The 25038-nt window shown below is 37.2% G+C and overlaps 1 protein-coding gene and 1 long non-coding RNA gene across 5 annotated transcripts in view; one reads left to right on the top strand and one right to left on the bottom strand.

The window, feature by feature from the left end:
- PPARG (peroxisome proliferator activated receptor gamma) overlaps positions 1 to 25038 on the bottom strand; it is a 142013-nt gene that overhangs the window by 66727 nt on the left and 50248 nt on the right. Inside the window, exon 1 of one of the 4 annotated variants that reach the window (XM_032262260.1) lies at positions 12929 to 13696. The exons of the other annotated variants lie outside the window; for them this stretch is intronic. Within the exon in view, the coding sequence (XP_032118151.1) occupies positions 12929 to 13010 (82 nt within the window). The 5' untranslated portion in view covers positions 13011 to 13696. Of the gene's footprint in view, positions 1 to 12928; positions 13697 to 25038 lie in introns of those variants that run through there. 4 annotated transcript variants of the gene reach the window in all.
- LOC116539380 overlaps positions 69 to 25038 on the top strand; it is a 32512-nt gene continuing 7542 nt past the window's right edge. The window contains exons 1-3 of the long non-coding RNA XR_004264022.1: positions 69 to 79; positions 1896 to 1906; positions 3542 to 3546. This is a non-coding gene — a long non-coding RNA (uncharacterized LOC116539380). The remainder of the gene's footprint in view (positions 80 to 1895; positions 1907 to 3541; positions 3547 to 25038) is intronic.

Raw genomic sequence — 25038 nt, 5'->3', positions numbered from 1 at the left:
TATAAAACTAAACATATTCTTACCATATGATCCAGTAATCACACTCCTTGGTATTTTTGCAAATTAACTGAAAACTTAAGTCCACACAAAACCCACACACAGAGGTGTTTATAGCATTTCTATTCATAATTGCCCAAACTTCGAAATAACCAAGACACATTTCAGTAGGTGAATGGATAAACTGTGGCTCATACAAATAATGAAATATTTTTCAGTGCTGAAAAGAAATGAGCCATCAAGCCATGGAAAGACACTCAGGAATCTTAAGTGCATACTGGTAAGTAAAAGAAGTCAATCTGAAAAGTATACATATGGTATGGTTCCAACTATACAACATTCTGGGAAGGGCAAAACTATCAAGACAGGAAAAAGATAAGTGGTAGTCAGGAGTTAGGGGGAGAAAGAGATGAACAGTTGGACCCCAGAGGATTTTTAGTGCAGAGAAAATGTTCTGTGTGATGACTCTATAATGGTGGATATGTGTACTTATACATTTGTCTAAACCCAGAGAATGTACAGCACCAAGTGTGAATCCTAACATAAACTATGGACTTTGGGTGATAATGATGTGTCAATGGGGTTTATTGATTGTAACAAGTGTACCACTTGAGTGCAGGATGTTGATACTGGGGAAGACTGTGCATGGTGGGGACAGGAAGTATATGGCAACTCTTTGTACTTTCTGACCAATTTTGCTCTGAATGTAAAACTGCCCTAAAAAATAAAGTTATTAATTAAAACATAAAAAAGAAGAAGAATGTTGTTTAGGTCAGAAAAAAGAAGCTGGAATGTTTTCCCTGGCTAGCTCCCCCTCCACATTTTGGTTTTGGCTTCACAGTGATAGGGGAATGAAAATGGGGGAAGAGGAGAGGAAAAGGAAAAATGCAAGGAATGATCCAGAACAGTGTGTAACGACTCAGAAAGGAGAGTGCCACCACAGATCTGCCAGAGCACCATTTCCCTGCTGTGCCCACCCTCAAATATTATAAAGGACTTCCTGCAACTGGGAAAAGACAGACAGAGTCAGGGTTTTAAATCATACTTTACTACTGAAAGTCTTCTAATAGCTTGGAATTACCATAGAAGGAAAGCCACTTTCTTACTCAGAGTTGTTTAGTTTGGCAAAACCATGTAATAATCTATGTTCTTTTGAAATTATGTTTTAAATATGCTGTGCCAAGCACTCTTAATGAGAAGACAAGGGTCTTAAGCTAAACAGACACTGAGAACAAAAGTGTCAAAATGGATACAGCCAGATCACTAGTGGTTATGAGCTGATTTGAAGATTTTCACTAGTTATACTATATAGTATCTTAAAATGTATTACAATGAGATATTAAAGTATACATAGTAGACACTTTTCATACTTTCAATCTTTCTCCTGAGCACTATAAAAAATATTCTAGGCTGGGTACAGTGGCTCACTTCTATAATTTCAGCACTTTGGGAGGCCAAGGTGGGAGGATCACTTGAGCCTAAGAGTTCAAGACCAGCTTAGACAACATAGTGAGATCCTGTCTCTACAAATTTTTTAAAAAATTAGCTGGGTATGGTGATGTGCTGAGGGCCCAGCTACTCAAAGAGGCTGAGGTGGGAGGATCACTTGAGCCCAGGAGGTTGAGGCTGCAGTGAGCCATGACCCAGCTTGGTGACAAAGTGAGACTCTGTCTCAAAAACAACCACGACCACAACAAACTACATGAAATCATTTGATATAATTGAACATTCATTCATAGTTTTTTTAAAAAATAAAAAGCCTCTTAGGAAGGAGAGGAAACTTCACTAGTCTGCTAAAGAATATCTATAGAAACCAAACAAATAAACAAACATCATAGAGCGGCCATCATACCTGATGGGGAAATACTTAAAGCTTTCCTCCTGAGATCACCAACAAGGTAATGATACTGTCATTACTTCTACTTACCACTGTACTGAGATCCATTCAGTGCAACAAAGGAAAAAGACACAGAAGAATTGGAAAAGAAAAAATAAAACTAAAACTAACATTACTTACAGATGACATGACTGTGTTTTTTGTTTTTGTTGTTCATTTTTGTTTCTTTTTCTTTTCTTTCTGAGACGGAGTCTTGCTCTGTTGCCCAGGCTGGAGTGGAGTGACATTATCTTAGCTCACTGCAGCATCTGCCTGTCAGGTTTGAGCAATTCTCCTGCCTCAGCCTCCCAAGTAGCTAGGATTACAGATGCATGCCACCACACCTGGCTAATTTTTTTGTATTTTTAGTAGAGACAGGGTTTCACTATATTGGCCAGCCTGGTCTCGAACTCCTGAACTCAAGTGATTCACCCACCTTGGCCTCCCAGAGTTCTGGGATTATAGGCATGAGCCACTGCACTATGCAGACTGTGTTTTTAAACATCCACAAAAAACCCATTATAGTTAGTAAAATAATTTAGCAATGTTGCTGGGTACAAGGCCAATATTCAAAAACCAATTATATTTCCATAAAACACCAACAAGTAGAAAATGAAATTTAAAAATTATTTTTTCAACAGCATCAAAATAATCAAATACCTAAGGAACAAAAATCTAACAAAAATATGTGTAAGATCTCTACAATGAAAACCCAAAAATACTATTGAAAAAAAATTTAAAAAGTAAGTGAAAAGATAGTCCATGTTCATGGACTCAATTTTGTAAAGCTTTCAATTATCTCCCCATTTATTTATAGATACAGAACAATTCCAATCAAAATCCTAGCACTTTTGTGTGGTAATTGATGATATGCTGAGTCTAAAATTTATGTGGAAATTCAAAAGGCCAAATGGCAAGGCAATCTTGAAGGAGAAGAAAAACACTGGAGGATTTTTACTACCAGATATCAAACTATTTATAAAGTTACAGTACTTAAGATAATCTTAGTTGGTGCACAAATAGAAACATAGACCAATACAATAGAAGAGTAAGTCCAGAATAAATATGGTCACCTGGTTTATGACAAAAATGTCACTGCTGGGTAGCGGGGAAATGATGATCTTTTTAATCAATGAAGTAGGTCAACTGGATATCCACAGGGAAAGAGATAAACCTTTACCTTACAACATAAGCAAAAATCAATTCTGTGTGGATTACAGATCTAAATGTGAAATACAAAACCAGAAAACTTTTAAAATAAAAACCCAGTTTATCAACCTTGGAGTAGGTAAAGCTTTCTTCAAAAGGATATAAAAAGCACTTACTTACATTTTTCTTAAAAGAAAAATCTAGTATATCAGACTATATTAAATTAGAAATGTCTGTTTATTAAGTAAGTGAAAAAGCACACAGAGTAAGAAAAGATATTTACAATACATGTATCTGACAAGGTATGCTTTAGAATGTTTACCTAAAATTCTCAATATAAAAATGGGTGAAAGACTTGAACAGGTACTTCACAAGAAAGAATAGCCAAACGACAACAAATACTTTTTAAAGTACTCAATTTTTTAGGCATCAGAAAAGAGGGGATTAAAATTAGTATATGATACCAACGCACCCACCAGAATGGCTAATGTGAAAAAGACAAAGAATGCCAAGTACCAGTGATGGTATGGAAGAGCCAGAACACTCACACACTTCTGGTAAAAGTATAGATTTCTAGAGCCCTGTTCTGAACTGTTGGCAACATCTCCTGAAGCTCAACATACTCTATTATTGGCTGAAGCATATAGCTACCAGAAATGCATATGCTTGTTCACTAAAAGACCTATAGAACAATGTTCATAGCAGTACTACCTGCAATACTGAAAACCATCTGAATGCCCATCAACAGTGGGATAAATACATTGTGATATATTTATTCAGTGAAACACTATACAGTAATGTGAATGAAGTACAATTACATTCAATAGTGTGATTAATCTCACAAATAAATGCTAAGCAAAAGAATCCAGACACAAAAGAGTAAACAATGTATAATTCCATTTACATAAAATTTAAAACCGGGCAAAATTTATCAACGAGTTACAAATTAGAGTAGTCAGAGGGCTTCTGGGATGCTAGTATTGTTCTGTTTTTCTGTCTGGGTGCTAATTTCACAAGTATGTTCACCTGTGAAAATGATTTGTGCATTTTTCTCTATGTATATTATACTTCAATAAAAGGGTTAATTAAGAGACAATGTTCCATATGGGTCCTAGGAGTAGGAGATGACAGAAGGAAACATGCAGACAAACCAAATAAGCCAACAAAAACTCTTCCAGTTGTGTTAAAAGGATTGACATAGAATTTTAGGATATTCACTTAAAAATTATTCCATTCAGAACTTATAAAACAGTATTAAGACCGGCCATGATGGCTCATATCTGTAATCCCAGCACTTTGGGAAGCCAAGATGGGAGGATCACTTGAGGCCAAGAGTTTGAAACCATTCTGGGCAACATAGCCAGACCTTGTCTCTATAAAAAGTAACAAAAAGAACAACAAAGAAAGAGTGAAACAACTGTATTAAAATCATTCTTTTCAAAAAAACCAATAAAAGTATTTTAATAAACTATCTGTTTTTGTAACCTGTTTCCTTGCACAATGAAGGCTAAATACATATTCAACCAAGGACTTCAAATCAGTGTAAATGGTGGAAGTAAAAATTCAAAGGGTGTACATTTTATCTAAAAGAGTAAAGTAGGCTGGGCACGGTGGCTTACACCTGTAATCCCAGCATTTTGAAAAGCTGAGGCAGGTGGATCACTTGAGATCAGCCTTGCTAACATGGTGAAACCCTGTCTCTATTAAACATACAAAAATTAGTCAGGCATGGTGGTAGGTGCCTGTAATCCCAGCTACTCGGGAGGCTGAGGCGGGAGGATTTGGGGCAGAGGTTGCAGTAAACTGAGATGGCACCATTACACTGAATCCTGGGTGACAGAGTGAGACTCTGTCCCAAAAAAATAAAATAAAAGAGTCAGTAAGTAGTAAAAGTTTTATTTTTGCTTTACAACTATTTGGCTTGTATGTAAGGTCTATTCTGCTTTACAAGGACATTGTATTTTTAATCAATGCAACAATTTGTTTTTTCCAAATTCAAATGCCTACATCAAGAGTCTTGTATTTGGGAAGTTACTATGTTTGGATCAGCTGAGTTGTCTTTTGAGGCATTCCATTTAAATTAAACAAAGTTACTGAGTTAAATCCATTCAAGCTACCAATGTTTTAAAATTACATTTTCTTTGTATCAACAATCTATTTTATAAACCTTGCTTCTTGAAAGTTACCATCATATTTTACCAGAGTGTTTCTCTTTCCCAAACCTCCTGATTTTAGTTTTCTTTGGCATTTTTCTTTCTCTATATCTTCAGCTCAGTGAATGTTCAACCAGTAATCTAAAACCTCAAATCAAGGTAACTAATCACCTAATACTATGGGCAAGGTGTTTTTCAGGCCTCACAAAAACACATAATATTGTAGTTCTTGAGAGGCTTACAAAGGTGAGAGATATTTAGTAACAGAAGGAAGTACAGAGACAAGACTTATGATAGAGATAGTAAGTACTTTAAAAATGTGAAAAAGAAAGACACTAACATGTCCTAAAATAATCAGAGATAGCTTTCTGGTAGAGATGAGTTTGGAATTATGCATAGCCATTGGGATTAAGATATGGATGGTCGGCCGGGCGTGGTGGCTCACGCCTGTAATCCCAGCACTTGGGAGGCCGAGGCGGGTGGATCACGAGGTCAAGAGATCGACACCATCCTGGTCAACATGGTGAAACCCCGTCTCTACTAAAAATACAAAAAATTAGCCGGGCATGGTGGCACGTGCCTGTAATCCCAGCTACTCAGGAGGCTGAGGCAGAATTGCCTGAACCCAGGAGACGGAGGTTGCGGTGAGCCGAGATCGCGCCATTGCACTCCAGCCTGGGTAACAAGAGCGAGGCTCCGTCTCAAAAAAAAAAAAAAAAAAAGATTTGGATGGTCATTCATATTGAAATCCCAAGAAAAAGATACATGTCCCTGTCATCAATGTGCCCTTCATATTACACGATACTGCTTAAGAAATATACTAAGTGTATATAGTAGCAAAGGTGATTAGATTTTGTATACGGCATATAACTGAAAATTGAATTGGTTTCTCCTGAGTTAACTGTTTACACATCTTGGGTAACTGTGGCTAGAAATGTGGTTGTATCAACAGCAAGGAGGTCTCTTTGTAAATGCGAAGATTTCTATGTAAATCTGGCCATCCCATATCAAACTCAATTTGGTTCTTCTTAGCATCATATTTTAATTCACCAAGCAAACTTGCCCAATCTATCTAATAGGTCTATAATTTTATTTACAAAACTAAAGGCAGGGCTTTATGTAAAGTGTTGACAATAGTAAGATAATATTTAGCGATCTTACATCAAGCATACTTAATTGCTAACGCAAGCAAAATAGTAAGAATAATGAGAATATTTTACTTTTTCCTAAAGATCTGACTTAAAAAGACACAAGGGGAGATATAATGTTCACGTTGTCTGGAACGTGTGGAAAATATTAAAACCCCTGTTTTGTTACTTAGTTTTACCACTGGCTCTTTGCCGAAACAAGTAATTGAACCTTGGTTTCTTTCTTCTGGAACTATGATTAATAATATGGATTTATCAGATAATACCTAAGTATTCTGAAAAAATGCTAAGGAAAAAAGTTTAAGAGAGTAAACAATAAGTCCAACTTAATTACCCACATTAACCACAGTAATAGAAAACTTTAGATAGCATGGATAATGAAAATCTATATGAACTTCCATTTTAAAGATGAGAAGAAGACAGGACTGACATGTCTGGCACCTATTACACATCAGGCAATTAATACATTAAGTGCTTTATATGTTAGATATCAGCTATTTAAATAAGCTACTCTTTTTCAAACATTGCTAGCAAATAAGTGTTTTGGAGGTTCAAATGAATGAATAATAGAAGTATCAAAAGGTAGGCACATTTGCAGAAGAAGCCAGGGATCTGGGTAACTCACAAACGAATGATGTTAAAATTAATATTCAAATGATATTTAATGAATGCTATTCAAACTAATGGAGGGACATGGTACAAATAACTCTAACAGATAATTCAAAACATATTTGTGCTTGATTTGTAGCATACCCACTATTTGGTTTGTTTATATTAGCATTGGTTTTAGAATAATATTTAACATACACTAAAATTTTGTTTTTATTTGCTAAATACACTCCAGTATCTGACCTTAGGAGAAGATCAGCTTGGTATTAATAAGTCAACAAGAACTAATTATACTTATTATGTGTTTGGCATTTGTGGAATACAAAATAAAACATGGATCTTTTCTTCAGTGACTATATAATTTGGCTTAGGGAATATATAAAACAGGAAACAGTACCAGACAGTTCTAACTCAGGGCTAAATTGTGTGATAGAAGCCATAAATGTTAGAGGATTCTATTCTTTCATTTAGCAAGTATTAATGAGCACTACTATTCAGGTATTTGGAATATATCAGTGAGTGAGCAAACTAGACAAAGATCTCTGCCTTCATGGGGTTAACATTCCAGGGAGATGAAGCAGACAATAAGCAATAAATACAATCCATCAATAAATTACCTGGCATGTTAGAAGATGATAAATGCTTTTTAAATAGGAAATTGTAGAGTAGAAGAGGAAGGGCAGTGGGGAGGATAGGTAATTCTCCTATCCTAGGATGGGGAAGGCCAAGGTCATCCTCACTCGAAGGTGAGATTTGAGCCAAGTTTATTATAGGGAGTTGACAGAGGTACCCCAGAGGATGCCAGAGGAAGTGGGTCCTGGACAGGAACAAGAGCTAGGGCAGGTACACGAAGGCTGGAGAGCATCTGGAATGTGGCAGGAACAGCAAGGAGGCTGGTGTGCTTGGAGCAGAGTAGGTGGAAGAGAGAAAGGAGAGAGAGAGGACCAGAGGGGTGAGTTGGGGTGGGGATGGGTGGAGTGACGGATCTGACTCACATTTTAGCAGCATCCCTCTGGGTCACTGGTTGAGACTAGTCTTTTGGGAGGTTAGGATGGAAGCTGAAAAACCCATCAAGAGGCTGGTATCCAGGCACAGACCGTGGCCTGGACCAGGCTGAAGGCAGTGGAGGAGGCAGAAGACAGGTATTCTGAACATATTTTCAGTTTACAGGAGAGAGGGGGCAACGAACAGCAATGTATTCAGAGAATGCTTCATGGAGTAGAGGTTCCTTGAAGCTGACCTTGAAGGACAGGGAGGATTTGAAAAGGCGGAAGAATTAGGAAAGGCATTCCAGGACATAATAGGCCTGGAGCAAGCGTGAGTATGGCTTATTCTTGGGACAAAGAGACGTGTGAACAGAGCAGGGCAGGCCAATGCCTGGAATATGGTGAGAAATAAGGTAAAATATAAAAAGTACACCTAGACTATAAAGAGCTTTGAAAGCCAGGGAAAAAGTGTCTAGATTTCACAGCATTCACTATGGTGCCTTGAAAACAGGCACTCAATAAATATTATTAGTTGACAATAAAGATAGGCATTTTAGGACCACTGGCAGTTTGCAATGGATGGCAAAATTTCTCATTTAGAAAGTCGGCTAACAGGCCATACAAACACCTGGCATGAGGTGATGCAGAATAACTCCCTTGTAGGCTATTGACAGTTGTCTCTTTTAAATATGCTTTACAGTGTTAACCACAAGTGCCATTCACCACTTGTGGGAACCTTGATCTTGTGTTGGCAATCCCTTGCTCAAATAAAAATTACACAGTTTAAAACACTGTGTACTCAAATAGCCACATGATCTTGATTCCGAAGTTGTGAGAGTTGGATGGCAGTTGCTATCAGTTACATGTGCAATTTCTGCGTCTCTAAATTAGTTACAGGTGCAAAACTGCATTTACCAAAAAAACAAACAAAAAAAAGACAATCTGGTAGAAGTTTATAGAAACTTAATTCCATTCAAATGAGTCTAATTCATTATCACTTATATTTTCACAAATTTTCGGCACTAGTAGATGGATATGAGGCATTTACTGGACAACCTCTAAATGTCCAAAGGGAGTTAGCAGCACAGAAGCTCTGTACCACTTTTGTTGATCTAAGACAATGAACAAATTTACTTTGCCCAGATTTCCTCTGACTCAAGGAATATGTGGCTAACACAAGAGCTATGAAGATTTTAGAATTTCCCCAGGGTTATCCTAGCAAAGTTGTAAGTGAGAATGCTGACAAAAATAGTAATATATGACAACCTCTATGAGAGGTATAAAAATTGTCTTCATTTAATGACTCATGTTTTATACTACAGTTGGCAGATTAAATGAATAGTTGTTGTCAGGGAGCTTTCAAGACAAGTTGTATTCCTTAGAGATAGTAGAGGAAACTAAAATTAAAAATGAAACCCTGTATTGTCTTGTAAACTGCTCATGTAAATGACATTTCTTTCAGGTGTTTCCTATAATTCATAATTTTGAAGGAAGGTATGAGACAAATGACAGTTTTCAGAAAAACAGTAATTTTCAGGGTCTAGAAATCTATAAAATCTGCAAAGTCCTGGTGATGAAGAGGTTAATTAAATAACACTAGAGCCATACTCAGAAAAAAATTAATACAGACAATAGTAAAATTCAAGAAAAAAAATCTTAAATTCTAATTACGTGTGAAATTATGGAATTCAGGGGCGGGCTGTGGTGGCTCATGCCTATAATCCCAACACTTCGGGAGGTCGAGGCAGGAGAATTACTCGAGCCCCTGAGTTCAAGTCCAGCCTGGGCAACATGGTGAAATCCAGTCTTTACCAAAATTAGCTGGGCATAGTGGGGTATGCCTGTAGTTCCAGCTACTAGCAAGGCTAAAGTGGGAGGATCACCTGAGCCCAGGGAGTCTGAGGCTGTGGTGAGCTGTGATCATCATGCCACTGCATTCCAGCCTGGGCGACAGAGTGAGACTGTCTCACAATATAAATAAATAAATAAATAAATCAGAGCTGTGTCAATAATGCAAATCTTTTTCTGGACTTCTACCTCGGTGTATAAAAACCATTATAATCTAGGACAGTTTCTCAATGCCTCTGAGGAGAAAACATGTAATTGTTACTCTTATTTAGGCTCAAAGAATAACTTCAATTTCTTCATTGATAAATACTAATGAAAGGGAAAGACAATTTCATCATTAAAAAAAAATAGACACGAAGATGCTTTCTCTAAGCTTGATCATCTCCTTCTCAAAACACTCACAGGAGATCATGCAGATGCCTCACTTCATTCACATAACTGCCACTTACTCTTGTGCAATAAAGAGTTCTGGAATTTTTATTTTCCCATATTCCAGAAAGTGGTTCAAATTTAGGGTGTTTTGTTTTGTTTCGTTTTTAAATCAGAGCCTTCTTATCTATCCACACATGATTAATGCCACAAGACTAAAGCAGTAACTCCAGATAGTGCTTTAGATCTACTTTTACAAACACTGTGTCATCTAATCCTCACGTTAATCCTGTGTATTCTGTGTGGAAACAGAAGGCCAGAAAAGTAAAATGAGGTGCTCAAATTCACAAAGCAAATATGTGGCCAAGACAGGATTCGTCCTTATGTTCCCTGGTACTACAAGGATCCCTTTAAACTTCTGAAAAGGTAAAAACTTTGGTCAGTTATCTAAATGTTTCTGAGACTATGGTTGCCTGGAGCTATGTAACCACAGATTAAGTATCACTCAATAAAAATGGTGTGCAATCAATCACTTACTCCTATCTCAGGAGAGACTCGTTTTGAAGAATTGTCTATTGCAGCATTTGTCATGTCTCTAAGGCATATTTCCATTGCTCAATCAGCTCCAAAGGACAAGTGTGTCATCATCTTTCAAGGCTCTGGTGCAACAAATTAAAATTGTAGAATTCACACAGGACTAGGTCTGGCACTAAAAGCAGAAGGCATATTCAGCTTGAGCTTGTGGAAGCTTCCCTTCGATCTTGCCAATTTCTACTAGTGGAAATGGTTTCAAAGCCAGCATGAGGTTACTTGGGGTTGCTTGAGGAGCTCTTGATAAAAAAAGAAAAGGGAATAATATAAAGGGGTCACAGCAATGATGGAGCCTTGGAAAAAGTATGGAAGTCTTCTTTGGGCATAGTGGCTAAGTGCAGTGGATGGAGCCTTTAATCTCATGAATATACTCAATCTACCTGGACATCTGAGTCATTCACATTAAATGTGCCACTTTTTCTTCAGTAGCAGTAACAACCCCCAACTTCACTTTGCCTATGATGAGGAAGAAGGAGCAACTAAGTGGACTACAGTACCCAGGTGAAATACCTCATCTCCACAGTGTTTCAACTCCGCTGGCCTTGGCTAATGATGATCAGATACCCAATTTATTTTTGTCTGTTTTGGAAGGGGCGGAGTAATTATTTAAGGGTCATTTACAAAATGTAATAGGAGTAACAATCATAGGTCTTTGGCCATTAGGAGCTCCCATTTTTAATAGAGAAGCAGTGCTTATGAAGAAGAAGTAGCCAGAGACCCTATAAGACAAGGGTTAAATTATTAGTATAAAATATAATGTTTTAATTGCTAATAATTCTATTCTGCATTATGTTAATTAGGAAGAAAAGTACTACATCATTCTTTTAGAGGTAATTAAGATTCAAAAAAAATTAAATTCAGGGTAAATTCAAAGCATAAAAATAGAGATTAGCACAGAATGAAAACTAACTTGAATCACATAACCATCCTCACCACAAATAGTACTTGCCTCTCAGTTAACCTATTTGTTGATATTTGTTGTACTGCATTCTAGACATGTTCTTTTCAAATAGACAAAACTATCAAATTTTGACTCAAGAACTATTTCACAGTATAGCCAGGACATTTTGCCCTGAGGCAGGCTAAATTAATAACGAAGAAAGATAGCAACAATTTTTATGGCTTGCAGAAAAACAGAATAACAGCATTTTATAGAATAAAACAAAACTCCTAGTTAAGAGGCTTAGATGATATAAATATATGTTGAATCAAATGACTGTAATAAAACAATATTTCAGGAAACAATTTTTTACTAGTTTTTAATAAGCTTGATATTTTAAAAGCTATGATTAATATGTCCAAACTTAAGGCTTCCAGGAAAATTAAAAGGTTAAAATGTAAAGCCATTCATTTCAGCAATTAAATGATTTAATTTTAATGCTTTAGCACTTATATTATAAAACATGAATCACACTAGTTAACAATCTATTTTTACATAGAATCTATGAGAAGGTATCAGATTGAAAAGAAGGTATCTGATTCTGACACATCTGAAGAGAAGTAACAGATAATCGCTTATTTAGCATGCAATAGGCATTTACTGTTTTAGGGACCTCATTTTCTTCATGCGTAAAATGTGATGCTTGAAACATATTTTTCAAGGTTCTGACAAGCTATTCTTCTACAATGCATTAGGCACTATGCTAGGAGGTATCCTAAGAAACCTAAAGAAGAGCATCACTTGGTCCCATACTCTGGGAGCTTACAATTCTTTGGGAGAGCTAAAGTGCACACACAATTATCTAGATTTCAAAGTAGAACAGAAAAGAGCTGAGAGTACTTCAAGAGGAATAAAAGTGCTGCAAGAGAGATAAAAACAGTTATGAGAGATCTGTAACATACAAGATGAAAGGAGGAACAAGTGACCGTTCAGGTCTAAAGAGCCCTACATTTTCTTGGGAAATGTATGCAAGCTCAGGAAATAAAATGAACAAGATTTTTTTTTTATGTATCTTTAATGCTTAAAATTCAGGAAATGGAAGCCATGAGCAGAGATAAAATACAGATTAGATTAGGTTTCCTTTTTTAAAGTTCTGAATATGTTTTTAAGTGAACACCATAGCAGCGACCTAAGCATTAAAACACTGGAGTGTACACATAATATTAAAACAAACATGACTTGGAACACAAACTACAAGAGCAATTTTACCCTTACATAAATGCCCCCATGTCCCCAATAGCTGTATCTGGAAGAGACTTTACCTTGTGATATGTTTGCAGACAGTGTATCAGTGAAGGAATCGCTTTCTGGGTCAAGTGGAGAATCTCCCAGAGTTTCACCCATAACAGCATGGAATAGGGGTTTGCTGTAATTCACACTGATATTTTGTCTATATCTAGCAAAAGATCAATCCGTTAAAAGAAAAAGACTTGAAGTAACAGAATCTGTGAATACACCCATCAGTTAAGACATCAGTTTCCAAATATTTGGGAAAGACAGGAATAAACACAGAAAGGACTGGGCCTGAATTGGCTGGCACTGTCCTGTTGGAAGCCAGCTCTGACAAAACGTTGTGTCATAATGTTGTTCACTGCTTTGGCAAGACTTGGTACATTACAGGGAAAATAATATTGCCACACTGTCTCGTCAGTGACCCACATGTTGAGTGTCTTGTGAGGGGCATGAACTATACAGTATTTAGAATTCTAAGAGCGGAGATGGTTCAATATCGCCTTGCATTTTTATTGTCATAAAATTCACATCAATTGCTTATTAAATGGAAAACTTTAAATCTCTCGCTTATGAAATACCAAAAAGCTTATTTGGGCAAAGTTTTCTTTTCGTGTCTATTCCTGGTTGAATCTCTAATCACATTATCTGAAGAAAGCTTTGGAATTCAAATATGTATCCATAGTTTAAACATTGGTATCAGCATGCTACTGAAATGTTATATTCCTAAGGTATTTATTCTACTGGTTTGTGAAGTCCAAAATGATACTGACTGCTATCCAAATTCTGTAAAATTAAATAGTTGAGAGAATGAAGAAGGGTTTCAATTTTATATATGATATGGTTTCAATTATATATATGATGTGGTTTCAATTTTATATATCATGGTTTGTTCTCTTAGAAACTTCAGCTTATCCGTCAATTGCAACTGCAGCAAAGTTACATCAGTTGATGTCTGAACATCAATTGATGTTTAAATGATAAGTGCTATGTCATAATGAAAAAATGGAGTTCTCTGTGAGAAGAAAAACATACTACCAGAAAAAAATAGACTTACGCTGTTAGGTTGGCGAGGAATTGTGGTCAGTTTTGTAATCAGGAAAAAAGCTGGCTTCTTGCTCAAGGCCTTTGCCCTTTTTGGCAAGGAGAAACACTAGCTGTGCCAAATTACTGATGTGGGAGCAGGTCTTGTCACATGAATGGCCTAGTGAATTGCAGTGACACTGCGGACTTTCAAAGATGCCCCTACACAGGGCAATTAGTACATTAGAAGGCAATAATTCTCTGAATTATACTTAACCTGATATTACCTGAGTAAAATAAATGTATATCTGGTTAATCTACGTTGAGTAACTATTCATTCTTCAAGGGGACTAGTAAAAGTGTCCCTGTCAATCATGGTGCAAGAGCTTGATGGGGAAACGCTCGCCAGGTCTGAACAGTACAGAATAAAGTGGAGAGTTGGGCAACTGTGACGTTAAGCCCCAAAACATCTTTATTATGGCAATCCAAGTTAAAGCAAAACTTGGGTTTGCTAATTTGTCCAAATGACTGCAGTGATTACAGTTGTGTAAAATTCGTTTTCTCTATATTCAGTTGGATTCTCAATAAAGGACGTTTTCCTTCCCTCCTCATGCTTGGAAATTTACTTATACTACACAGTAATCCAGACGCAATGGCATAATATTTAAGGATATGACAGAATCAAAGATTCTTGTTGAACCTACAATAGGTCAATATTCTTTTATTTTTGTAGAGATGGGGTCTTGCCATGTTGCCCAGGCTGGTCTTGAACTCCTGGGCTCAAGTGATCCTCCCGCCTCTGCCTCTCAAAGTATTGAGATTACAGGTGTCAGCCACTGTACCCAGCCAAAATTAATTAGTCAAGTCAAGAACGCTGTCCTTCTTTTAAATAAAGCAGAACAAAAACTGAAGTCCCAATCTGCCTCTGGATAATACTAGTCAATGTCCCAAGACATGTTTGAGTCTGGAAAGCAAACTTCAACCTTGTTTCCCATGAAGCAGCAGTATTTCCCATTCATGCCCTCAGATTCCAAAGTCTCCTCAACTTTTTAAAAGTGGAGAAGTTTATTAAAATGTTCTTAAGATTGTGCTGGATGGTCAGAATGAGAAAACTGGCAAAATGATCCCACTTCAGGGTAAGAGAAACTCTAAAGCGTTTAACACTCTGTTAAGGTGAGAAAACAGGGTCTCCAAATGACAAATCAATTCTCCAGTTTAAACAGTCGGATAGTGACAGAGCTGGGCCTAGGATCTAAGGATCAGATCTTTAAAGCTCAGGTCAGTTTATGGCCCTCACCAGTTTCTACTCTTAGAAGTGTCTAAATTACCTCTTTTATGAGCAAGCATAGGCAAAGAATAAAAGAAATAAAAATAAAAATAAATCGCCTCTTTTAATATATCAGCACCACAGGAATAGACGTATTAGGCAACTTGGGGAAAAATATATTTACTCTTTTAAGGAATATCAGTGAATAACTGTGGTATTCACTTTCCAATACCAATGGCTATAGTAGGGAGTGTGGTGGGGTGTCTCTCAATGCCCCCCTTCCTCTTGTGGCCATGTTCCATCAATTATGATGTTCACATTCATGCCACATGTCTACCTGGGAATCTTCTTAGTTCTGCTCCTGAGGCCAACAGCATTACCTGGTTCTCAAGTCCTATACCAGTCTCTGTTACTCTTTGGCAACACACAGATGCAGTCTTTCCACCTATCCTCAAAGGGATTCACTTCTGGACCCTTCACCTACTGTTACTTCTATTCTCTTTTTTTCCCAGACACCATTCAACTTATCAGTCTACTGGGTAGTGAGACCTTCTAAGCCTCTAATAGTTCCCACACTGTGTTTTAGCTTCTGAAACATAAGATTACATATTTTTAACAGTTTATTATTCCACAGCATCAGAATCTGATAACACCTACTCCTGTAGGACCCACCACATCCTGTCATTCCGCCTTCCCCCAGACTATGTTTTACTTGAAAGCAAAAATCTGTCTTAACTCATTGTATTTCATGCATTTGTTTGTTCAAAAAATATTCATTGCTAATATAATATGCAGCAAGCCTCAAGCTAGGTGCTAGCGATACAATGATGAACAAGATGGATGTGTCAAAAAAACAGTCAATAAGCAAAAACTACAATTTTAATAAACACAGAGCCTACCAAGTAGCAGGCTCAGTAAATATTGCTTATACTCTTGGCAGCATATACAAACCATGCAACACACAAAGCATCCCTACATTAGTAACAAAACAGTTACACAATATGGATTATTTCATCATATTTTATGTTAATGATAGTCACACTGCAGTGCTAGGTCACTTAAGACATAACTTGCTCACATGGACATTCAAATGGATGAAAATAAAGATGGATGAGCCAGTCTCATTTGTATCTTATTATGTATCTGTTTTGTCTTTAGATACTGAAGAGACTTACTTTTACATTTATCTGTCCCACCATTCATCAAATACCTACTAAGCACCAGGTATTGATCTGGGTTTAGGCGGTAAATAATAAGCCAAGGTTTCTATTCTCAATGAGTTCACCTGTAACTATATCAAAATTATCCAAATGCACCTTTCATTTGCTTAATCTTGAAGGTCAACTGGCATGCACTGATATGAGAAATAATATATTTGTTTAAATAGTATCATTACCATCAGTGGACAGTATGTGATCATCAGAAAATTTCTAAGACATGCATGTGACTATCCCTATCTTCAAAGCCTTAAGATTCCCCCAGCGTCCTGCCCTTTATAATATTGATTTAGAAGGATATTATAATAAGATACATAAAAGAGCACACCAGTGATTTACATGATAAGATCTTAGAACTTTAGACCTTGCTAAGACTGCTTTGCACACCAATGGGTTGTCAGCACTTTGCACGTCAATGCAGCAGCCTATTGCTATTCATCCCATGGACGGTCCCCTTGCAGGAGAGTCCTTCTTAATGTTACAGAGTGAGAAGGAGTGGTAAAAGACCACTTTCCGTCCCAGTTACAGAACAATGATGGGGAGGAAGGGGGTTGGTTAAATCAACCCTCTAAGCAGTTTTCTTCTGTCCCTTTTTTCCAATTAGAGATTTATGGATGTGAGGGATCACACCACCCCCAGCTATGGTAGCCTTGATAAGAGAATCCAACTCTTCATCACCAACCGTGACAGAAGAAATAATGGGGATATGTGGAATTTTTAACAACAGTTAAATGGAAAAGCATAGACAATAACTGTAGACATGATAAAAGAAACATTTGTATGTTCTTAGACTTGAAGTTTGATAAAAGTACCTTTTCATGTGGTGACAGCTGTGTGTTGATTGGCTGGGTTTCTCCTATGTGCTTTATATAAAAATGGAATTGATAAACCATTTTTTACAAAATTTAAAAAAAAAAAGACCACTTTCCTTATGTACTATGTACTTCTGTTGAGGGATGTAGAGCTCTGTGGAGATGGCTCTGTGTCATCTCTCCTTGGACTTTGGAGACAAAAGGGTATGGATGTAACTTTGAGTACAACACCACATCCTCAGCAGGAGAAGGAATGGGGATAACAAGGAATGATTCTATAATGAGGACGGTAAAAAGTTAACTCTACCCCAGTTCATGACATTTGAAAAAATGATATTAGAGAAAGCTACTCTTCAACATCTAGTCTTCAGTATTACTTTATAGAACCTGTCTTTGGCTAAAAGAATCTGAATATTGCTCAGCCAAAAAAACTCTCCACACTTCGGTACTTTTAAGAGAAGGCAATTCAACCAGTAAAAGCTGTGAATGATTCAATAAGAAAAACTAAGAAAAGGTCTAAAATTTATAGTTAGTAGAATCATGGCACTGTACCTATATAAAGTTATTTTTAGCATTACTTGGTGTTGGAATGACTTACATAAAATATTTCCATGATATAGAATATTAAATAGTTTTGGGCTGTATTATTCTTGAAAGCCAATGAAAACTGCTGGGTTTTTTTTTTTTTTTGGCTGTAAATTTGAAATTTATTCTGCAGAATAAATTTGGATTTAAAAAATTGCTTACATTACTATTTCTTTTGTGTGAAATAAGCTATGTTAGTATTGGTATAAAATTGTATGCACAATATATTTTTCTTTTGCTCTAACCTCATTAAAAAACTTGCTTCATTTAATGCTATAAGTGCTAGTAACACTTTTGCTAGCTTCTAAAAGGTTCAGTTTAGATCTCATTGTATCCCTGGAACCTAGCACAGTGTCCCTAGTTGGCATTAAAACACACATACTGTTTTTGTTGATGCTAGAGTGATGAAAGAACAACACTTCCATATCACATGTATCATTCAAGAAGGAGTTTAGAGACCTAGCAAACTGATAAAAGCATTCATTTTCTTTTTGTTCCAACAAGATGTAAATTTCTGGATGATGTTCCAATGGAAGCCTGATAATTGCCAACAACCAGAATGACCACCCAAGCTCACTTCTCCCCCTACCCAAAAGAATGGCTGCCTTTTCCTGGTGCAATTAAGATTGGCTTGGAATCTTATTTTCAAGTGGTGGTTGCATCAGTTCAGGATTTCTTCATAGTCACAGGGGAGGGAGAACATGGGAGAAATGCTGGGCCAATGGGACATGGCTTTGAGAAGAACAAATAATCTTGTATTCTGGACGTAAGTTTCACCACAACCATCACAGCAAGCTGGATATTGCCATAAAAGCAGACAAAGAAAGGTCAATGTTCAATGCATCTGTGCCACTTTTTGAAAAATTTTTAAATTAAAAAAAAAATTTGACAGGGGTCTTGCTGTGTTGCCCAGGCTAGTCTCCAACTCCTGGGCTCAAGTGATCCCCCTGCCTCAGCCTCCAGAGCAGCTAGGACTTCAGATGCTCACCACCAAGCTCAGCTGTCTTTTTTTTTTTTTTTTTTTTTTGAGACAGAGTCTTACTCTGTCCCCCAGGCTAGAGTGCAGTGCCGCAAATCTAGGCTCACTGCAATCTACATGCGCCTCCCAGGTTCAAGAAATTCTCCTGCTTCAGCCTCCCGTGTGTCATTTTTTTGAAACACAAATCCTTTCTTCCTTAACACAAAACTCTAATTTTGTTCAGATTTTCAAAAGTGATATATTTTACAGGCATGATTATATTAAACAACTATATTATTTTGATTTAAAGAAAAATAATGCTGCTGGATGCAATGGCTCACACCTGTAATCCCAGCACTCTGGGAGGCTGAGGCAGGAGGATCCCTTGAGACCAGAAGTTTGAGGCCAGTCTGGGTAACAGAGTGAGACCCTGTCTCTACAAAAATTAAAATAATTAGCCAGGCATGGTGGCATGTGCCTGTAGTCTCAGCCACTTGAGAGGCTGGGGCAGGAGGAGAATTGCTTGCGCCCAGGAGATTGAGGCTGCAGTGAGTTGTAATAGCATCACTACACTCCAGCCTGGGTAACAGAGTGAGGCCTTGCCTTAAAAAAAAAAAAAAAAAAAAAAGAGAAGCCAATAACTCCAGTAGATGTGTATGTGGTATCAAAAAAAGGTCTTCTTAACTCGGAAGCAGTAGAAAAGAACACTGACATTGGAGCCAGAAAGCCTAGGTTTTAGGTTCTCAGACACGAACTTACTGTGTCAATGCTTTGAGTCCACATTTCTCATCTCTAGAACCAGAAGAAGGCCTTTCCACAAAACAGAATAATCCTTAAGGTCCTTTCGGGTTCTAATGTTGAGATATTGATAATATGACTGTAATTCATTTATTTAAAATTTAATGAAAATTATTCATATTGTATACTTACTCATGTTATAATCCTGAGTAACTATTTCCTTTTCATACCTGACTCATACCTAGGTAACAGTATAAAAGACACTTTCATCTGAAAAATAATGTCTGATAGTAAATTAAGTCTCAAAAGAAAAAAAAAAACAACTGAAAACTTCCTTTTCCACCCCCTACTTCAAAAGCTAACTTACCTCTAATACCTGAAAAAGAGCCTAACCTGTCTAACCACTTTCTGGGGATCAACTAAACACTTTTCAAATTACTGTAACTTTGAACCAAAGACGTCCCACTTAAACTATGTTAACTTGTTGTTGCATGTAATATCTGAAATTCTCTAGTAAGCTGTTTCTAGTATAGTAAAATACCATGAACTATATTATCAACTGACACATTTTCATGTTGTGGGAAACCTAAACCTCTAAAACATGTATCTTTTTCAGTTTTCAGATTTTATCAACAAATTTTCTAAGATCATTTATAGGAAGATTTATTGGGCAGCACATCCTGTCACTGGTGAAGCACACTGGGAATTCACAAAGATTCTACAGCAAATGTAGAGCCGTGGAGCTGACTCACGTTCAGCTGGTGGAACTGACCAGTTCTGTGACTGTACTAGAGGAAATTTACAGACTGCTAAAATCACGGGCTCACGAAACTTAACAGCAGGAAGATTAGCACATTCCAACTCTTAATTTTTCACATAATGAAAATGAGTTCCAGAAAAAAGAAATGATTTGCCCGAAGCATGACTCAGATAAATTAGCAGCAGAGTCTGAGCTAGAAATCAGGTTTCTTGATTCCAAGTCCAAAGCTCCAAACGGTGCTCTATCTCATTAAAATAACACAGTAAGACGTTCAAATAAATTATTCAGGTCAATGATCCTTAATGCCTACAGTCATGGTGGAAGTTCTCAGCATGAAAGCATTTTTCTATGATGAATCACTTAATGTGGAAGAGTTACCTATGAAAATGTAATCGTTTAACAAAGAGTTCAGATATGGTGCACTCTACAAAGTAATACTCAATAATGACTTGGTAATTAAAATTTGATAATATTTGAACATCGGTTCATGAAGTCATTTTGCTGACAAATGTTCTCTTGCCTCATTCATAGATTCTTCATGAGTCATCCCAGCATTCTGGATTTTTTTTTGGTATGAAGTTTTTGCTTCTATTGACAAAGTTCCTTGCTCTTATGAAAATGATAACATTACTATTTGAAAATTTCTACTTTGAGGTAATACACACACAAAAAAACCCACCTTTTATTTCATTTGAAACTCACAACAATGCTGGGAGGTTATTCAAAGCAAAACAAGAAAATAATAGCAACTATTGAATACAGTTTCAATGTGGAACCAGGTAACAGTTTTTGGTGGTAAACTTTTGAGTAATTTGTCTTTATTCAAAATGAAAAAAGAGTCAAATAGACCTCGGTTTGCATTCAACCCCTGTCATGCCTCTGTTTTCTTATCTTTCTGGAGTTGTGAGAATTAGAGATGATTTAAATAAATCAGTATCTGGAACAGAGTAGACTCTCAAAATTATATTATGAATTCTTATAATCAAATGTTTAAATCTTATACATGACACTTCACTAAAATAAGAGCAGTCATCAAGCAACACTCTTATCACTCTTATGTTAAAAGGAGCTACATAAATATGTTTCAGGAAGAAATGGTATAGAGTATGGAATCTTCAAAAACAAGCACAAATTTTTAAAGTTCACTTAGCAGAAGTAGACATATTTTCTTTATGATAGCAAATAGAGATCTGACTGAAAATAAAATACAACTGTGAAATCAGTACATCATAAACTTAATTTCGATGGCAATTAAACCATGGGCAACACAGAGTACATTTTATGTTTATTTTCCAGTAAGATTAATCATTCTACTAATAGTAGATTGGTTCAGTCTAAAAGTTTGTCTCTAACAATCTTTTTTAGACACATTATAAATTCCGTCCCAATCTAGAACTTTACATTTGAACTTATACAATACATCTTAAAGCATCATTAATAAAAGTAAGAAGACTTGAAAAAATATAAACTAGCTTTAAGTAAGATTCAGATTCCACATTTATTGAGTGCCTACTCTGTCAGGGGCTGTGCTGTTTTAAAATATAAAACTTTAGGCCGGGTGCAGTGGCTCAAGCCTGTAATCCCAGCACTTTGGGAGGCTGAGGTGGGTGGATCACAAGGTCAAGAGATCGAGACCATCCTGGTCAACATGGTAAAACCCCGTCTCTACTAAAAATACAAAACATTAGCTGGGCATGGTGGCGCGTGCCTGTAATCCCAGCTAATCTGTAGTATGTTTAGTAGGAACTGCGTGAACTTGGGAGGCGGAGGCTGTAGTGAGCTGAGTTCACCCCACTGCACTCCAGCCTGGGTGATAGCAATTTTTTCTTAAAAAAAAAATTCTGTGAGATTGATTGGTAGCCCCATTTCACAAAAAGGAAACAAGCTCAGAAAGAATGAGGTTGATGTTATGATTAGATAATGGACTGCTAAATACCAAGCAATACAGTTAAGCATCACATAACTAGTGATAGAACAATGCATTTAAAGACTGACCCTCAATTCTCAAGCCATTTTCCTACTTTAGTAAAGAGGAATAAGACCAGTAGGTGGCTTGAGAGAAGTATAGAGAATCATGACTGATACTGGAGTTCTGTTGAGTTATGTATTCTGCCTCTACAGTACTCACCACTGACTTGAGACACTCAACCCTGTGAAGTCATTATTGCCATTTTACAGATAAAGAAATTGAGTTTTGAGGTCATGTAGCTAATAAGAGGCAGATAAGGGATTTAAACCAGATGCAATGGAGTGCGGAAGACATTCAGAGATGAACAGAGCCCTTCTGAGAGGGAACAGAGATTGAAAGAATCTGAAAACCATTCAGCAAAGGCAGGAAATTTGAGATGAGCCCCGAAAGACAGAGAAGCTTTGGATGGGAGGAGCAATGAGAGGGAACAGAGTAAACAAAGGCAAGACTGAACCAAAAGAGAAGAGTGAGAATAAATTAGGGGAATGATAATCCACAGTATCGGGCACCTATGGGACATGTTGGGATAGAAATCTCCAAGGGCTACTGGGCAGTGAATTTAGATTAACACAGGGGAGCTAAAAACAACAAATATATCTTAGACCTACTATTTAAGGCTGGCAGAGTTTTGTGTACACATCATTAAATAATACTGTATGTGTGTAGGATAGGACAAAAGAAATCTCTCTAGTAAAGATACTGAGTTTCAAATGAAGTACAATACAGTTTACCTATGTTAAATCTTTGTGCTTGAAACCTCGGTGGTTCTGAAAGATACTAGAGTGTTTTCTAGTCTTTATATCTTCTTTCCTCAAAGGAAACATTTTTATTTTCCTTGAAGGAAAGAATACGCTGCTGCTTTTCTATCTGAAAGGAAGGGTTTTTTGTTTTTGTTTTTGTTTTAAACAACATCTTTCATTATTATAGAACCAATCCACATTCATTGTTGAAAATTAGAAAATACAGACTGGTAAAAACAAAAAAATCATGATAATCAACGTTGAAATCTTTTTTTTTTTTTTTTTGGAGACACGGCCTTACCCTGTCACCCAGGAGGAAGTACAATGATGCTACCTCGGCTCACTGCAACCTCCACCTCCCAGGTTCAAGCGATTCTCCTGTCTCAGCCTCCTAAATAGCTGGGATTACAGGTGCGCACCAGCTAATTTTTTGTATTTTAGTACAGATGGGGTTTCACCATGTTGCCCAGGCTGGTCTCAAACTCCTGAGCTCAGACAATCCACCCTCTATAGCCTCCCAAAGTACTAGGATTTCAGGTGTGAGCCACCACAACTGGCTCAAAAAAACTCTTAACATTTATGTATCTGGGTCTTTTCCTGGCATATGTATGATCATATGTATATATAGACACATAAGCATGTACACATACTCATATATAGAGAGAGCATGTATATTTTTTAATCAAAATGAGATATGGTACTTCCTGTTAGTAACCTGCTTTTCAAAGTCAATAATCTCCACCTTTTCATTGAATTACATTTTCATTTCAAACAATATCCAGTCCATATTCACATTTCCTCATTGGCTTGTTCAAACCCTAATCTAATCCAGGTCGATGAAACACATTTGGTTGTGCATGCCTAAGCCTTTTTAAATCTAGTATGACTACCCTTCCCCTTAATTTTAAGGGGACTAATTGAAGAGGTCAGGCCAGTTATCAGTAGAATGTCTCAACTTCTGAATTTGGCTGTTTTCTTGTATCATTTAGCTTGATTCTCTATCCCCTGTGTTTCTATAAACTGAATACTATATCCAAGGATTTCTGGATTCAAGTTAAAGATTTTAGGTTTGAATATACCATAGGGATGTGTACTTCCTATTCCATCACATCCGAAGGCATAATATATGACTGACCATCAGCCATGCTAAAATCCAACACTAAGTTAGAATGATGATATGTCTCATCTCTCCACTGTACAGTTACTTTTTACTCTTTTCTCCTTCAGACAGTAGTCAATGTGCTGTTACTTTGGCATTATAAGAACGTTCAGTTTCATTAATCACTCACCTAAGGGTGTTAACAAACTTTATCATCTCTTCCTGAATCAATATTTTGAGTTTATGAAATGAAGTTTTTCTAATTCTACCACTCTTTTCACATTTGTTAGTAGGTATTTTTTTTTCTTTTTTTGAGACAGGGTCTTGCTCTGCTGCCCAGGCTGGAGTACAGCGGTGCAATCACAGCTCACCGCAACCTCTGTCTCCCAGGCCCCAGTGATCCTCCCACCTCAGTCTACTGAGGCCACAGGCACAGGCCACCATGCCCAGCTAATTTTTGTATGTTTTTGTAGAGATGGGGTTTCACCATGTTGCCCAGGCTGGTGTTGAATTTCTGGGATGAAGTGATCTGTCCACCTCAGCATCCCAAAGTGCTGGGATTACAGGTATGAGCCACTGTACCCAGCTGGCAGGCATTTTTCTATAAGAAAGAGCTTTCCTTCAGCAACTAAAGCCATGTTATTACCCTGTAATATAGTTCTTACAAGAAAGGAAGACTGCCTGTTTATTTGTTCTCTTTTATTAAAAAGGTAACTATCGCCGGGCACGGTGGCTCAAGCCTGTAATCCCAGCACTTTGGGAGGCCGAGGCGGGTGGATCACGAGTTCAAGAGATCGAGACCATCCTGGTCAACATGGTGAAACCTCGTCTCTACTAAAAATACAAAACTTAGCTAGGCATGGTGGCGCATGCCTGTAATCCCAGCTACTCGGGATGCTGAGGCAGGAGAATTGCCTGAACCCTGGAGGCAGAGGTTGTGGTGAGCCGAGATCGCGCCATTGCACTCCAGCCTG

The sequence above is a fragment of the Sapajus apella genome, unplaced genomic scaffold (assembly GCF_009761245.1).
Source record: "Sapajus apella isolate SASKATOON/1434 unplaced genomic scaffold, GSC_monkey_1.0 scaffold128, whole genome shotgun sequence".
NCBI lineage: Eukaryota > Metazoa > Chordata > Mammalia > Primates > Cebidae > Sapajus > Sapajus apella.
This window is presented reverse-complemented; position numbering and strand designations above follow the sequence as displayed.